Raw genomic sequence first — 18020 nt, 5'->3', positions numbered from 1 at the left:
CATAAAAGCACCTGGAAACTAATATAGAAGAAATGAAAACTTACTGAAGGCTTTCGATATAAAGTAGAGGACATTTACAAGTAATTATTGTAAAAATATAAAGTGATTTTAAAAAGAGAGAGAGAGAGAAAGTAAGTATAGAGAACCAGTACAGAGTTCCAGTAACCAAATTATGGGGCATCCAGAAAGAACTGAGAAAACAGAAGTCATCAATGGAATAACTCGAGAATTTCCTGCAATGAAGGATGAGTTTCAAGGGCTCAAAGGACCTACCATGTGTCCAGCATAATGGATGAAAACAGACGCATGCAAAGGCACATCATAGAAATTCGAGAACGCTAGAAACAAAGTGAAGATCTTACAAGCTTCCAGAGAGAAGGGACAGATCATATACAAAGATCAGGAATCATAATGGCTTCAGAAGTCTCAACAGCAACATGGAAATAAGAATTGATACAATGTCTTCAAAATAAAGGAAAATCATTTCTAACAGATAATTCTATACCTAGGCAAACTAAAAATTAAGTATGAAGGTAAAATAATGGCATTTTCAGACATGTAAGTTCTCAAAAATTTATTCTCCTCCTCCCCTCCCCCCTTTTTTTATAAAGCCAGAAGAGGATACATTCCACTAAAACAAGGGCATAAAATAAGGCGGCGGGGGGGGTGGGGGAGGTGGGGAGAGAACATGTGGGATTCAGGAACCAGGATATCCAAAATGTAGAAAGAGGAAGGGAAAACCTAGGAAAATAGTAATAGGAAATGCTATGACAGTTATCCTCAACAAATTTAGAGTAACTGGTTCTAATTGGATCAGATCAAAGAGTTCTAGAAGATAGTTGTTTAAGAAGACAAAATTTATAGAACAGTCAATACATGATGTGTTTTATCTGAATGCATGGATAAATGTTATTATTGACAGAGTCTGGGGTTAAATCAGTGGTAAGTATATAAAGCCCAGGGAAGTTGGGCTTCCCTGGTGGTTCAGAGGTTAAAGCATCTGCCTCCAATGTGGAAGACCCGGGTTCGATCCCTGGGTCGGGAAGATCCCCTGGAGAAGGAAATGGTAACCCACTCCAGTATCCTTGACTGGAGAATCCCATCGACGGAGAAGCCTGGTAGGCTACAGTCCGGGGGGTCACAAAGAGTCAGACACAACTGAGTGACTTCACTTTCAAGGATATAAACTTAAGGAAACAAACAATCAAAAAGATAACAATCCATTTTAGCAAAAAGAAAAGGTTTTACAGAAAGGGTAAAATAATAAAAGTCTAAATGCTTCACTGTGAATAATGTTTACATAGTGATAATAATGTGACCACTGAATACTAGCCAAAAAATGTAAGTGTGTGTATGTGTGTGTGTGTGTCTGCACACACACTGGGGCTGAGGGATGTCGTGAAAGGAAGCTAAATTCTCATCGTCTGCAGTGAGAAGTCAATAGACAATACCTAACCAGTCCATTCTAAAGGAGATAAGTCCTGGGTGTTCTTTGGATGGACTGATGCTAAAGCTGAAACTCCAATACTTTGGCCACCTCATTCGAAGAGTTGACTCATTGGAAAAGACCCTGATGCTGGGAGGGATTGGGGGCAGGAGGAGAAGGGGACGACAGGATGAGATGGCCGGATGGCATCACTGACTCGATAGACATGAGTTTGAGTGAACTCTGGGAGTTGGTGATGGACAGGGAGGCCTGGCGTGCTGCAGTTCATGGGGTTGCAAACAGTCGGACACGACTGAGCGACTAAACTGAACTGAACTGATGCCTAGAGAATATTTCACGCAAAGATGGGCCCGATAAAGGACAGAAATGGTATGGATCTCAAAGAAGCAGAAAATATTAAGAAGAGGTGGCAAGAATACACGGAAGAACTTTACAAAAAAGATTTTCACAACCCAGATAATCACGATAGTATAATCACTTACCTAGAGCCAGACATCCTGGAATGTGAAGTCAAGTGGGCCTTAGAAAGCATCACTACGAACAAAGCTAGTGGAGGTGATGGCACTCCAGTTGAGCTATTTCAAATCCTGAAAGATGATGCTGTGAAAGTGCTGCACTCAATATGCCAGCACATTTGGAAAACTTAGCAGTGGCCATAGGACTGGAAAAGGTCAGTTTTCCTTCCAATCCCAAAGAAAGGCAATGCCAAAGAATGCTCAAACTACCGCACAATTGCACTCATCTCACACGCTAGTAAAGTAATGCTCAAAATTCTCCAAGCCAGGCTTCAGCAATACATGAACCGTGAACTTCCAGATGTTCAAGCTGGATTTAGAAAAGGCAGAGGAACAAGAGATCAAATTGCCAACATCTGCTGGATCATGGAAAAAGCAAGAGAGTTCCAGAAAAGCATCTATTTCTGCTTTATTGACTATGCCAAAGCTTTTGACTGAGTGGATCACAATAAACTGTGGAAAATTCTGAAAGAGATGCGAATATCAGACCACTTGACCCGCCTCTTGAGAAATCTGTATGCAGGTTAGGAAGCAACAGTTAGAACTGGACATGGAACAACAGACTGGTTCCACATAGGAAAAGGAGTACGTCAAGGCTATATATTGTCACCCTGCTTGTTTAACTTATATGCAGAGTACATCATGAGAAACTCTGGGGTAGAGGAAGCACAAGCTAGAATCAAGATTGCCAGGGGAAATATCAATCACCTCAGATATGCAGATGACACCACCCTTATGGCAGAAAGTGAAGAGGAACTGAAGAGCCTCTTGATGAAAATGAAAGAGGAGAGTGAAAAAGTTGGCTTAAAGCTCAACATTCAGAAAATAAAGATCATGGCATCTGGTCCCATCACTTCATGGGAAATAGAAGGGGAAACAGTGGAAACAGTAGCTGACTTTATTTTGGGGGGCTCCAAAATCACTGCAGATGGTGATTGCAGCCATGAAAGTAAAAGACGCTTACTCCTGGAAGGAAAGTTATAACCAACCTAGACAGAATATTAAGAAGCAGAGAAATTACTTTTCCAACAAAAGTCCATCTAATTAAGGCTATGGTTTTTCCAGTGGTCATGTATGGATGTGAGAGATGGACTATAAAGAAAGCTGAGCACCGAAGAATTGATGCTTTTGAACTGTGGTGTTGGAGAAGGCTCTTGAGAGTCCCTTGGACTGCAAGGAGATCCAACCAGTCCATCCTAAAGGAGATCAGTCCTGGGTGTTCATTGGTAGGACTGATGTTGAAGCTGAAACTGCAATACTTTGGCCATCTGATGCGAAGAGCCGTCTCATTTGAAAAGACCCTGATGCTGGGAAAGATTGAGGACAGGAGGAGAAGGGGACGACGGAGGATGAAATGGTTGGATGGCATCACCGACTCAATGGACATGGCTTTGGGTGGACTCCGGGAGTTGGTGATGGACAGGGAGGCCTGGTGTGCTGCAGTTCGTGGGTTCACAAAGCATCGGACATGACTGAGCAACTGAACTGAACTGAACTGAGAGGTAGAAGTTCTTAAACTAAAATTATATGCAAAATTATGTGTGTGTGTAGCTATGTATGTATATACAAATGCACATCATAAAAAACTGCAAGTGACTCTAACATTATTTATAAGTTCCCTGAACACCAATTTTGGACCCTACTTTAAGAACCCCTTCCTTAAGGAATAAGCAAGCTTCCAACTGTTATCAAAACGTTTGAAATATATTATTCAGGATTTCTGCACATAAAGCATACATGAACAGACATATTAACTATATTCTACATCACTAGAATATTCTCCATTGCCCTTCTTCCCATAGAAAGTTAGTTAAATTATTATTTTAATGTAGTTTCCATGAGAAGCAGTTACCCTAGTAGAAAACATCCTGTCTCTGTTTTGAGAACGGTGAGATCCTAGAATATGAACACTTCTTCCTCATAAGAATGCCTGAGCATGCTGTTACCAAAAAAATTTTAAAAACTTAAAAAAACTGGATAATATTAGATGAACAGCTGTGTAGGAAGGAGAATGTAGAAACAAAAACTGCATCTTGGAGCATCAAAATAGTAACCATGTACAGTATATGACTGTTTTTAATCAGATGAAGATTGAAGCTATTACATTTCAAATTGAATGTTATAAATTAGTTCAAGAATGCAGCTGAGCTCACATTTAATTAGAAATGTCCATGTTTAAATCATGAGGTACAGTAGCTGCCAATGAAGTAAAAGGGCAAAGGAAGGGAGAAGTACTCTGTCCAGACCCTCCTGTTGTCAACTGTCTCCTACGCTGGCTGAGAGTCTGGGGTGGACCAGTCCTGATGTAATGAAGAACTTCTTGTACGAGCTAATTTGAGATTTAATATAACTGAACATAATTGTTTTGAAGACAATTAAAATCATTATTCTGGTCTGAACAATTCTGAACTCTTCATTTTCGTGTGAAATGTATATTCCCCTATGCTGAGTTTTAACTCTTAGAGGAAAAGGAAACCAAATTTTGGGCTGAGATTTCCCCAGAGAAATAATCCACAGATTGTCAGGTCATGTTAAAAACGCAGCACAAGCAGTGAGGTACACCTTTGGAAACAAGCCTCCTTTCCTATTTCTAGGGCTTGACGTAGCTCAGCTAGAGTCCAAATCGACATCCCAAATGTTACACACCTCCCTGTTACCTAAAAATGAGGCAACACCGCAGAGGATTTCTGAGGTCATAGAGAGAAGTCTGCAATCATCCTACAGCAGACTTTCCCCCAAAGCTTATGGGCCTCTGAATCTCATAATTAACCAGCGAGACAGTCCAGGCAAAAGGTCTTTCTTTTCTCCCAATTTGCTTAATTCAAAAACACCTCAAGTGACATAGCTCAAATTTTCCAAATTAAACTTACCCCTGGGGCTGAAATCAAGCATGTGACAGTTCAGTTCTAAAGAAAATCTTAAAGAGAGTTGTACACAAGGAAAAAAGAGAAGAAAAAAAAATCAGAGGAAAAAGGGGTAGGAGTTAACATTTAAGTGGGTTTTCAACCTCATCATTACCCCTGCTCAAGAAAATAGAACACAGATGGGCGAAGCACACCATCGTTCTGCCCTGAAGAGTCTAAGGAACTCATTAAAAACTAGTGTTGTTTCCTCATGGTCTATCGTGGATTTGTAAGGGGACACAGTGATTGATTGGCTGCATCCCACAGCATTGAGTGTTCCACAGCGTCGTGGGATGGAAAGTGGAAGGATGAGTCACAAAGACACCATGTGTGCCACTGCAACCCATGAAAGCTTATTGTTGACACAATTTTTCAAGGTCGATTTTTCCCAGGGAACTGAGGAGTGATTATATTGTCACAAGCTGTTCTGATTTGTAAAAATGGTTTCCATTAAGGAATAACACACTTCCCCAAACTTTCTCTTACTTCTGGCCACAGCTCCACACTCTTCCACTCCGACACCAGAAAGAGGGTAAATGGGAATCAGGTCCACTGCTCCCAGGCAAGGATGGATCCCCTCCTGAATCTCCATATCGATAGACTGGAAGGCTTCCAAGCAGGCAGCCAGAACGGAATTGCCTTAAAAATGTAAAATTAAAATAAAATAAAATAAAATAAAATCATTAAACTCTCAATTGCATTTAAAGAAGCAGCTGTAATTATTACTGTCCTTTTGTTTTCCTTTCATAAAATGTACAGAAGATTGTTTTTTCATCCAAATTAAAGAAAAATGTAAGATCCAACATTTCCCCTCTCCCAGCCTCCCAAGTGTCATAAAGTTTCACATTTCTTCTAACTCTTTACTTCCCAAACTGGAAGAAGAAAGCAAAATTTATTGGCCTTAAAAAACTTTGTATCTTTTTTTACAATTGGTTACTTTCAATTGTTTCAACCTTATCAAATTAATCTGATGAAATTCTTTGTTATCTTCAGAATATTTTATGAATTTATATTAAAATAGACAAACATAGCATAGCATCACCAATTCAATGAACATGAACTTGGGCAAACTCCAGGAGATAGTGAGAGACAGGCTGGACATGACTTAGTGACTAAACAACAAAGACAAAAATACAATTTAAAAGTATACCATAAGTATTTTAGTTTTGCTCTTATAACTAGATTTTCATTAAATTTTGTGTGTGTATTAAGTCGTTTGAATCTTGTCCAACTCTTTGCAATGCCATGGACTGTAGCCTGCCAGGCTCTTCTGTCCATGGAATTATCCTGGCATGAATGTTGGAGTGGGTTGCTTCTCCAGGTTCATTAATTATTCTATCTAAATACATATACACACCTCAGAGTGTTATTACTCTTGAGTTTTCATTAGCAGTGCAGTACGACCATTTTCAGAGAAGGCAATGGCACCCCACTCCAGTACTCTTGCCTGGAAAATCCCATGGATGGAGGAGCCTGGTGCGCTGCAGTCCATGGGGTTGCTAAGAGTCGAACATGACTGAGCGACTTCACTTTCACTTTTCACTTTCATGCACTGGAGGAGGAAATGGCAACCCACTCCAGTGTTCTTGCCTGGAGAATCCCAGGGACAGGGGAGCCTGGTGGGCTGCCATCTGCGGGGTCACACAGAGTTGGACACAACTGAAGTGACTTAGCAGCAGCATGACCATAACTGGTCCTGCATTTGCTGAGAATCATCCATCAGCTCTTTGCTTTCCAAACAAACATACCTTTTGAGAAAAGACAATCTTCTCAGCTGAAACCAAGTTTATCTGAAAATAATTTAAATTCTTTACCAAGCAATGCTAAAGATAATACATATTTTTGTTTAATCAAGTATGATCCTTCAAATTCAAGCTGTCCCACTAAATCTTAACAGCAGGACACATGAAACCCATTTCATTTCACCCAAGGGACCATCTCAAGATTTCAGGCTCCTGACTCAAAACACAACTGCTTAGCATGTTTAATTTCAAGTCAACTTATCAGTGAAATCAAATTCAACACTACGACTTAACAGGTTAAAATCTGAAGATATTTTTCTTAACCACAAAAAATATGTGATCATCTTCAAGGAAAGAATGTTATTAAATACTGGACCCCAAGATTCATTTTAATGAAGAGGAAGTAGGAAATGCATATCTCAAAGATGTACCTGTTCAGAAAAACGAAGAAATGCAATTTTGAGGTAGACTTCTTATGTATGGCAAACAGTATTCAGATTAACACAGGAAATCAATGATTAAGGAGCATTTGGGTCTACTGGAAGCCCACCCTTCACCAAAAGACATATATAGAAAAAGAAACTGAAATCTTACCTAGCTCATCAATAGAAGCTGCTATTGTAATGACTGATCTATTGTACTCTGGATCAGAAAATATATTGAGCACTGATACTTCAGGATGTCTCTGTCCTATAAAAAAAAAAAAACACATAAATGAAAGAATCTTTTTCCTCTGGTGAAATCTTAATACTTTATTTTTCTTGATACAACAAAATTTAGCTTAACAGAAAAATTTGGGGGAAGGGGTGACCTCTGAAGTGACACTGACTAGTCAGGAAATTCATAGACAGTAATGTCCACTTCCTACATTGTCTTCCTTTACAATCGGATGGCTCAGCTCAGATACTAGGCTTTGGTGTCTATCAGAGACCTTCTCTTGCACTTGCTTCTGAATTTGTCAAAGTTCTCTTAACTCAGTCCAAGACGATAGCCTCTTCTATTACCAAATCGTATCACACTAAATTCTGTTCCCTTTCAATCTCATCTTCTGCGCCTTGTCAATTTTTCCTTCCAAACCCAGAGATCAAACCAGATCAAAAAATAACATCTGGAAAAACTAGGATAGGCCAATTAGTGCCCAGAGCAGAGGTTCCTGGGATACACGCACCTGCCTATTAGAAACTGTTCTGACTCCAGCATCTCCTTTTCAAAGGCCACCAACAGCCTTCAGATGTTAACAACTTCCAGCCTTCAGCCACGTGTGACTCACTGAAACGTGTAACCTGGAGGAGAAAGCTGCCATACCCTTATATGGTGGCCACCCATAACCCCGTAGTTATTTTTGAAGTTTACAAGCCTTGCTCAAGCTCCTTAAAAGTTCCTCGTATGCCTACAAAAGCAAATTCAAAGTGAAGGACAAAAGTTTTCAGGAGGTAATTAAGCCTTTCGCTATGCCATTATACCTTTGTCGCCCTGTCCCCTGGCAGCTTAACAATTAATCTTTTCAAGGAGAGGGAAAATAAGTTACATACAGAACTACAGAGCTTATAGCAGCCCTATGCTATTAATTTTAATAATGTGAAAAGATAAACTTATGTCACTCACTCATAGCCAAATGAGCATCTACAGAGACCTACCCTGGTGTAGGTCTAAAATTTATAACTCAGCTTTCTTTACATAAGACCTTTCAGACCATTTCAATGTTTTCACATTGCTTAATTGGAAAAAATATAGGTGATATAGTTTGATTCCACTCACTTAAAAGTAAATGCCTTTAAATTATCTGTAAAACAGCAGGTCATTTTCTTAACTAGTGCTACCTTCCCTGCTTTTTAAAAACTATGAAAGACAGAGCAGGAACGAGATCATACAACCTCCTTTTTATGTGTTTTTTTTTCAACATACTTTAGCTTTTAGAAGAAAAGAGATAATTTTATTTTTTTCATCCAAAATCTTCTTCTGAAAAGCTTTTATTCTCAGTTTCATATGATTCAATTGATTCAAATGCTGAAAGAATGAAACACTCTCCTGCAATTTCTTAAGCATGCATATAGAAAAAAAAATTACTTCTGGCAGGAGGAGCTGTCAGTATGAATCTCAGCAGAAGTAAATTGTTTGGTATTTGTAATAGAGTATAATAGCTATAATTCCATTTGAGCTGCTGCCACTAATAAGCTGATAAAAACTGTGAGTTGAGACCCAGGTGTCCATCAGTGTGTGACTTCCACAAATGTCTCTGCCCAGTCACTTAATCACAGAATGTGTCTCTGCACATTCACCCAATCCCATTAGATGTACTATCTACCAATGTGGGGCCCAAACTGGCTCTTCCCACAAAGAGAATGCAAAAGCACAGCTGCATGCTGACTCCAGAGGAGTTTTCCTATCGGCAATTATCAGGAATTTTCACAGACATTCCTAGCCCCTCAAAGTTGCTAAATGGTAATTTAAATGTGCTCAGTGTTAGAAACAGGCCTAGGAAAAGCACCTCTCTCTCATGAAAAGCAATAACCAAATAAAAAACGACAACCAGAAATTAAAATAGATTGTTTCAAATGCTTCAGGGCTATGACCCTAATACTCACCTGTTGCCAAAAAGCTGTTGATTTAATAACAAAGCTTTTGTATTTAAGTGATGGTAAACCTGTAAATACACTGTGTTTTGTGTATGTGTGAAAGTAAAAACAAATAATATTTAGAACTATATGTCATCACATGAACATTTTAACAAAGATTAAGAAAAAAGAGAACAAGTAGCATCTCTAATAGTAAATATTGGCCCAGGGGGTAAAGAAGACTTGAGTTTCAGTCTTCTGAACCTGAATGGCTGAATGATCTTACACATCTCTTAAATGCCTAAGAGTCTTTATACGGAGAAAATGGAGTAGAAATATTAATGCTGTAATGACAGCCTGGGCTTTGCTGGCAGGAGTGCTTTTGAAAAGTACTTGGTATTCGACAAGTTTATTTTTTATTTAACCTGCTGAATAAAAAGCATAATGAATTATGCTCATTCTATTAATGAGCATACACATGGCCCATGAGGGAAACATTAAACCTGTATGTAAATATATCCTCTTCAGGAGTCTGTCAATATCCTGAACAACGTGCATTTCAGACACACTCCCCAATGTGAATATGCTTGTGGATGGTATGCAGGCATTTGGAAGAGTGTATGTGCACATCTGAGTAAGTGATCTATCTCAGCATCCTGGAGCCAAGCTATGATAGCCCAAAAACAAGGGAGAAAATTCAGGAAGAAAGCAGAAGTGTGTTCTACAGACACTGTCAGCAGAATAAAAAAAAATTATTCTTATTATCAAAACACTACATATTCACATCTATTGCCTGTTGTTCCTACCATTTCTTTCAAGAAGAGCAGCTTTTGCTATGTTCTCAACAACGTACTTTTTTCTGGCTTCTGAAATGTTTAATAAACAGGCAGCCAAACGGAGCCCCACTCGGCAAGAAGACATGGTGATTTCCTTCTAGGAAAGGAGAAAAACGAGTCTTCATTTTGGTTTCTACAGTTTATTTATATTTTCACACTCATTAAACATTTAAAAAGTCATAGCTGTTTGGAAACCAGGTAGCCATAACATGAATACTTTACTATTTCATTCGTAGGTAACACCTAAAGGATAATATCTCACATTGACTCAGCCAAAAAACCATGCACATTCGGTCATGCACATGTGAATATGTGAAGACAGGAACACACTAGAAAATAGCCATCAAGCACTCAGTCCGAATTCTGTCATGGGAAACTTTTTCATTAAAGTTATGTCACTCTCTTTTAAATACTGCCTTCTATATTTTAATCCTGTTTTTGAAGAAGCATGATACTTTTGCTAAATAAGATTATTGGGGAAATACAGAAAAGAGAAACAAGAGATTACTTAATATGCTGATTCTTACAAAAACTATTCTGACAGAAAGGGTACCTCCACCAGCCATGCCATGGATGAACAAATAAAGGAGATTCACTTGGAGGTTTTAAATGACAACTATTTGACTAAGCTCTTCTTGTACTTTGATCTCCATAGCCCCTAAACCAGTTTAAAATCTTTCACAGGACTTTGTAAGTTGAACTGAAAGGTGACATGGAGTACTCCGATATGTTACTCAATAATCAGCCAAAAATGTGACTGATTTCTTTGAAAATGGAATCATCATACAAGTTTTGGAGGTTGCTTTGACGTTCTTCAGTACCCCAGAATGGTATTTTCAACTAGTTATCTTTCCAAACTTCAAATGATATTATGAACTTGTCTAAATATTGCAAAAAAAAAAAAAAAGTCCCCTTTTTAAAGATCAGGTCATCGTATTTCCACCTCTTTTAAATAGAGCTAAAAGTGAACGTGGCCCTCATGAACTAGTTCAGTAAATTTTACTGTGGAACATTTTGTGACAGGTAAAGTCCTCCCTGTGAGGGATACTGCAGAGAATGGTGTACAACTCTGAGACACACATTAAGCTCCTAAGTTAAAGCTAACATGCTGCGGTGTAATTAAGTGCTCTCCGTGTATAAATCCAATGGCTTCTGTTCACTAGGGCTGTTCGTTGGCCTGATCATTTTAACCGAAGAGGAGATAACAGGGCTTCACTGTTAGTTCCAAATTTTCACATTGTGACCATCATCTCACAATTGAAAATTCAGAAAAAATAGGGTCATTAGGATTCTGTAGACATTAATAACACTTGCAATAGAGCAGCTCAGACCTCTTTCGTTTTTATGTAAACAAAAAATTGCTTTACACAAGGGGTGTGGGCGTCTTCTGGCTTTCATTTGTTTTCAGTGTGTTTATGTAGCTTAATTGTCTCATCAGGCACTTTCCCAACATAATTATGCTTTTTAACAAATGGTGTTTATGGCAACCCCTAACAGTGCAAAAGAAAGGATTAGTTTCATCCTCTCATTCCACAGTTTGATTCCCTGTGGACAGCTAAATCACACAAAGATGGTGTTAGAAAAATCTACCTTCGTTGCAAAAGCTGAAATTAGCGGCAATATCAGGCTTTTGGCAAGCACTCAGGCTTATTAGTAGAAAGGGCAAGTCATTCTCTTCTTCCTCCTCCTCCTCTAAGAATTTGACCCCGAGCAAGACCCCAAACACTTGTGGTTTGAGAGGATGATCGTAATTCGCCGACCCCTTCCATCACCTTTGGTATTACTTCCGGCTAGAGACCCAAAACCTGCCTCCCTCGGAGGAACTGAGTGGACCTGTGCGGGGCAGAGCAGTCCCCAACGCTCTGCCACATCACCTGCGTCCGGCGCACGCACCACCGTTAGCACTTTTAGGGCCGCAGAGGCTCGTCCAGGAGGCACAGCGCAGTGTGGGGCAGGCGCCGCCACTGGCACTCCCTGTGAGGTTCCGCGCGGGTTCTAGCGTGGAGTGGCCCAGAGCCACGTGAGACGAGGGGGTGGGCCGAGGGGTAAAACCGAGGGACTCGCTGTGGGCCCCCCGGGGAAAACAGCAAGGGGATCAGCGTCCGCGGGAGGCGGGGCCGGGAGCCAGGGGCGGCCGGGCGGCGGCGCCACCCGGGGCCCGCCTCGAGCTTGCAGCCACCTCGGCCGCTCGGCGGTTTGCGTGGAAGCCACCTGCGCGCGCGGATGGCGGCGGGGTAGGACGGCGCCGAGCCTCAGTCGCCGCGCGTGACCAGTGCGCCGCTTCCGCCGCCGGCCCCGCCTCCCCGGCGCGCTCCAGCCCCGCCGCCCGCTGGCTGGGCTCTGAGCTTCCTTCCTGACTCTACGCGACCCGACCCGACCGCGTGCTGCGTCCGGGAGAGCTTAACCCTTCTTCTAGAAGTGCCTTCCCACCCCGCCTGCTTTAACTTGGAACTCTCCACGGTTCTCTTGTAAATGAATGACTTTTTAAAAGGGAATTAGAATCTAATGATGAGGTCATTACTTATTGATCGTACACCAGCAGGGGGCTCTTTTCTCTACGCAGAAACACATATTCCCGCCCCACCCCCACCCCCTCCCGCCCCGGCCCGGCAGGCACACACCCCTTTGATAAATTCCCTCCTGAGAAACACTGTATGCGAGCGACTGTCAATATGATCTGGACCAAGACAAAAGCATATATCCATTTAGTCAAAATTACAACGAGTAGGAACCAGGCATTAAGCATTACCCTTTTTTCTAGGCCAGTGAACCTTGAGAATACATTTCTCTTCCAAAAAAAAAAAATCAGGACCTGCTTTTTTTTCTTTTTAATGTAACAAGGATTAAATGTCACCATTTTGATCCAATTTTGTTCCTGAAGTGAAATAATCACTAAATAACTACTTGGGCGGAATACATTAATTTTTAAATCTATTTTTTATTTTCTAATTATACTTTTTAAACACAGATTTGAGGAAATTAACATTTATGTGGACATTTGGTTTCTAGCCTAATGTGGCATAAAAATAAGTAACATAATGAGTGTTAAAAAAAATCAGGTTCATGATGCTTCTCACATCATCATCATTGTACTTAGATGTCACAACAGTATTATGTGCGATTGTGTCAGATCCAGCCTTCTCCATCTCAGAGTGTTGGCAGGTAGGAGGGTTGTTGGCAAGAGGAGGGGTGTTAACCTCAGGATCCTGGATCCTTTCCAAGGCTGGTAATTACATTCTGCCAGCCAAAATTCATCCCATAATTTTAATTGGATAAATCCTTTCTGGCCTAAGCTACTGCTATGCCTGTCAAACTGTTGCCACATTTCACCCCAGAGGTGTCTGTGTTTTAGTTGCAAGAGTCAGTCCCTTTGAGGTTGGTTTATCAGTTTAAATCCTCAAAGTGCTTTGGGACCCTAAGGAATTAAATAGATATTTGAGGGTTTTTTTCCTATTGAATCTGCATAAAAAATGTATAAAATAGATTTATATGCATGTTAATATCTGTTATCTAATGTCAGCAGATAATTTTGAGAGCTCTGTAACCAGATCAACATCCCTACCTTTCTCTTCTTTCCAGAAATTCTTATTGCCCATAGCTTTAACTTCCAGTTTCAAAAAAGTATCTAAGTATCCAAAGTTTCTTTCCATGGCGGACAATAGAAGTGAAGCCCTTATTTTTCACCTTTCCAACAATCCCATGAGATAACTTGTTAAAACAAAAGACAGAGTAGTAACATTACACCTAGTCTTCTCATATCCCTCCAGAGAAGACAGGGGCTTCATGATTATAGCTGGACTAAATCTTCCTCTCCATATCTCCTAATCCTCTTTGTGAGAATCACTCTTGCTTCCAGGACTCCTGGGGCATCAAGTAAGATAAGGCCTCTCGAAGCATCAACAGAGGAGTTACTTAGTAAACCTTGTCCTTTTCTCCACTCTAGTCATGTCAAACACAATGGAGAGAAAGCAGGGCCCAGGGTTCTTTTAGAAGGGGGGCAGCCTCTGCCCCTGCCTGAGGACTGAGAGCATATCTTTTTGAAAAAGACAAGGAGACGGATAACGGCAAGGCTAATGAGAAGTTTAGCATTGAGATTGAAAGTCTTTTGCTGTCTTCAGGAATGGAAAAGTACCCTTGGTGTTAGTTATTCACATATAATTCTGCCCTGTTTTAAAAAAGTGTACGTCACATTTACAATTACATATTATTAAACATCTCATTTTTGTTTAACTTAGCATGCTTTGGAGGGGCATTTTCATACTTTTTGGGTGAATGTGTTACTTTGATTCCTCATTTCTCCTGCTGTAAATCCACATTCTGGGCATTAGTTGTTTTGTTCATCGTGGATTCTGTCCAGAAACAAGTAAGTACTGGAAAGAGAGAACAGCTCAAAGTCCCAGGGTCACTTCCATCAAAGACAGCTGCTTCCGAACACTCCCATAGCTTCCCTGTGAGACAAAAGGACACTTTTCTATATTCTTCATTTTCATTTTTGCAAGCAGAGAGAAAACAGTTCTTGTTCTTGGCCCATCAGAGTTGAGGCGGGTCAAAGGGGGAGGCTGCGTTCAGGCAGGGCTCCGCAGATCCAGTTGAATCCAGAGCCCAGTGCTGCTTGAGTGGGGCTGGGACTAGGGTGAGTGAGGGAGCCATTCAGCTCAGGCACAAAATACAAGTGGTGCCAAAAACTTCAGTAATGCAATACTTTAAGAAGCCAATGCAAAACAATAAATCAGTGCTGAGCAAAATATCAAAATTTTAAGTAACATCAGGAGTCTGTTTTGCACTTGTCGGCTCAGTCACACTCACCTCACCCTGTGGTTGTATTCCCCTTCGTGCCAGCCCATTTCTGATTGTAGGGTTGAGAACAAACTACGCCACTCTGCCTTACCTACATCCTCTCTTCGGCCCCTGAAATGGGCAACAAAACCAAAACTATCAAGGGTAGAAATTTCCAGGCCAGCAGATACATATAATTTATAGTTTGTTCAAGAGTTTCATTATTCTTGCCTGGAGAATTCCATGGACAGAGAAGCCTGACGGGCTATAGTCCAAGGGGTCGCAGGGGGTCAGACACGACTGAGCAACTCACATAACACACACACAAAAGTTTCATGTATAGGAGACTTGGCCAATTTGAAGACAAATCCTTATTAGGACAAGCAAAAGAACCAACACTACTAACAATCCATTTCACTACCTACTTACCTGATGCATTTCAGAATATGATCATCAGAAAGCTTCTTACTGTGCTGTGGAATTTTGAAATAATGTTTTAAAGAACATTTTAATTAATACAATGAATCATTTTCTCTTTTCATATCCTAGCGTTTATCTGTGTTCAGGGAAATAGGAGTAGAAATTTTCTCTTGGAAAGATAGACAGTCCAGTGGTTACAACTCTGAGCTTCCACAGCAGGGAGCACAGTTCGATTCTTGGAGTTGGTATCCCCAAGCAGTGCAGAAAAAAAAAAGAGGAGAAAAGAAGTCTAATTCCTTGTGCAATTTTTCTAAGATTACACTTTCACCATATTTTTGCACTATGTCAGATTTCATACTGCCTTCTTCCCTCCTCTGGGAACTTGAGAAGAATTTTGTTTCTTCTTTCATATAAATGTGGTTTGACAAATGAAGAATTAAAAAAGAGCGACTTTAGTTGTCACTGTGGGACAAGTTAAGTGCAGAAGCGGATTTACTTGTTTGGATTAAATTATTTGAATTATGTGATATTATGAAAAATGTGTTCTATTAGTCATTTTCTAAATAGCAAATAGGCTTCAGTGCTGTCTTATTTAGCATGGGGAAACTGTGCTATTCATTATTTTAAACAAAGAAAAGGAGCTTGATATCCGGAAAGAAGTTACAATAAACAAGAGAAATAATTCCACTGGCCTTACATTTTTACCTTTAATTATGGGAAATGGATCTCTGGCCATTTTTGTCTTAATGAAGGGGGGGAAGAAAAACAGAGAAATTGCCAGAATTAGCAAGTTTTCATCTTTATTAATATTTAGGAAATATCTTTCCCTTTTACACAACATGGACTGGATTCTTCCTCTTTAGTTGACTGATCTCTATCATGAAAGACCGGTAGACTACAATGTAAGCATAGGTATTAGCTTAAGTTGGAATCCCTTGTTATGCATTCTATTCCTTCATAGCTGGAATATCTCCTGTAACTAGCCAAAAAAAAGTAAGTCTATGATCTATTCATCCTTTAATTAATTCCTTTCCTTTCCTGCTTCCACATGGTCATTTCTTTATCCATTCCTTCATTATGCAGCCTAGGTGTCAAATGGAAAGAAGTGTCTCCCAAAGCTGTTGTTTTGTTTAAAAACAAAACAAAACAAAACAACCTATTGTTTATACTGCAGAGGAAGAGCAATCCCTAAATTGACTTTGAGTTTTTGCTGAAAATTTGCCTTAATTTATGAGGCTACATTAATTTATAAAATGTATCTTATTTTATCCACAAAAATGCTGAGAATGTTTAGAAACATTTCCTCTAAAAACATTTCCTCAAAAAACATGAATTTTTGGTGCATTATGAGGTTTACTCGGTATCTACTTAAGAAATCCAACTAGTAGGTGATGACTGCCAACTTTATTAAGAAAAATGACACGTCTTGTGACAGACAGTCCAGTAGTGTTCAGTCATGCTCTGTGCACTTGTAGGCACTTTTGTGTTCTTGTTGTTTAATGTCCTAGGTACATGCAAGTGAATGCCAGCTCTTATTGACAACAACAGGATAACCTCTCCCATGCACAGGAATCTGAGACCCTGAGCAGAAGCATCCTGTGACGTCTGCAGGCCCTAATTCCCACTTGTGTTCAGAGCCATCCCTTGCTCTGAAAAGGACAGAACCAGTTCTCCTGTTCTTAGGCAGATCTGCAAGGTCTGTCTCTGCAGGGAATTCATGCTGAAGGTTCAAGGGAGTTTGAACCGTCTGGATTTGTACCGCTGATTTGTTTGTCTTTTACTGTCTGGTTCAGTGTTCGAAAGGATTTAACTTTTTAAAATCATGCCTTTTCATTACATTTGAATAGAAAATGTCTAATTTCAGAGGAAGAAGTGGAAAAGTTAAAATTTTTTGGTAGTTATTTTTAATATTTTCTTTATCCTACTTATGCCTCTCAATTATTATTGAAATCTTACTTGAAGTTCTGTGTTTTTAAAAAAGATTTGAAAATAAAAATTCATAGAATCTAAGGTCAGAAGGGACCTTAGAAATTCTTATAATGTTTGTTTAAACAATGTTGGACCTGGAACAAATAGGCAGTAGGGTTGGAAGCACTGTTTGTGATAAGGTAGGGTTAGGCTATGCAGTGAGGGTGTCCCTGCAGTCCTGCATTTTAACCCCCTAACTGCTGCTTCCATGGGCCCTCTGAACTCTAAGGTGGCTTTGAAAACAACTGACTAGTTCAACTACTTTTCTGGGATTTGAAACCCTTTTTGTAACATCATACAAAGTTCTCATCTTTTTAATATTAACCTTCTATATTGAATCAAACCCATGATACTGCCTCAAAACACAAGCACTGTAGAAAGTCCACACTACTTTTTAAAATTATTGGATTGGTTTTAATAGTATTTTTCTGTAGAGGAAAATAAATACAAATGGATATTCAAATCTGAAATGATCCATCAAGGGTTTTAATTAATACTTGTGGAAATGTGGTACAGAAACCAGAAGGATAAAGATACGGGGGAAGAAGAAAAAAAAGACTCCAAAAGATACAATCAAATAGAGTAGACAGTTAAGAGTCAGACAACAGGCAAGGATGAAAGTGGTTTAGATACTGTATCACTAATGGGTTCAGGAGACTGTGATACCACCCAGCCCTTCTTGGTGCCTCTGTCACTTTTGACATCAGTATTTTCATTTCCCTATTTGGGACAAAAGAATGGCAGTGTTCCTTATAGGAGATTTCTGTATTTTATTTATATATGGAGCCCATTTTTCTTTTCTGAAAACCCCCTTTCAATTTTTTTTCTTTCATGTTATGCCATTTGATCGATAGGCTT

The 18020-nt window shown here is 39.8% G+C and overlaps 1 protein-coding gene across 2 annotated transcripts in view; it reads right to left on the bottom strand.

Moving 5' to 3' along the window:
* LOC102185228 (formiminotransferase N-terminal subdomain-containing protein) overlaps positions 1-12419 on the bottom strand; it is a 75513-nt gene extending 63094 nt beyond the window's left edge. For both annotated transcript variants that reach the window (XM_018061220.1, XM_005676329.3), the window contains exons 1-4: positions 11873-12419; positions 9969-10095; positions 7202-7297; positions 5352-5504 (exon numbers count right to left, since the gene is read on the bottom strand). In XM_018061220.1, coding sequence (XP_017916709.1) covers positions 5352-5504; positions 7202-7297; positions 9969-10083 — 364 coding nt within the window. In that variant the 5' untranslated portion in view covers positions 10084-10095; positions 11873-12419. The remainder of the gene's footprint in view (positions 1-5351; positions 5505-7201; positions 7298-9968; positions 10096-11872) is intronic.

This window comes from Capra hircus, chromosome 2, assembly GCF_001704415.2.
Source record: "Capra hircus breed San Clemente chromosome 2, ASM170441v1, whole genome shotgun sequence".
Taxonomy (NCBI): domain Eukaryota; kingdom Metazoa; phylum Chordata; class Mammalia; order Artiodactyla; family Bovidae; genus Capra; species Capra hircus.
The sequence above is the reverse complement of the archived record's forward strand: the minus strand, read 5'-3'. Positions and strand labels throughout refer to the sequence as shown.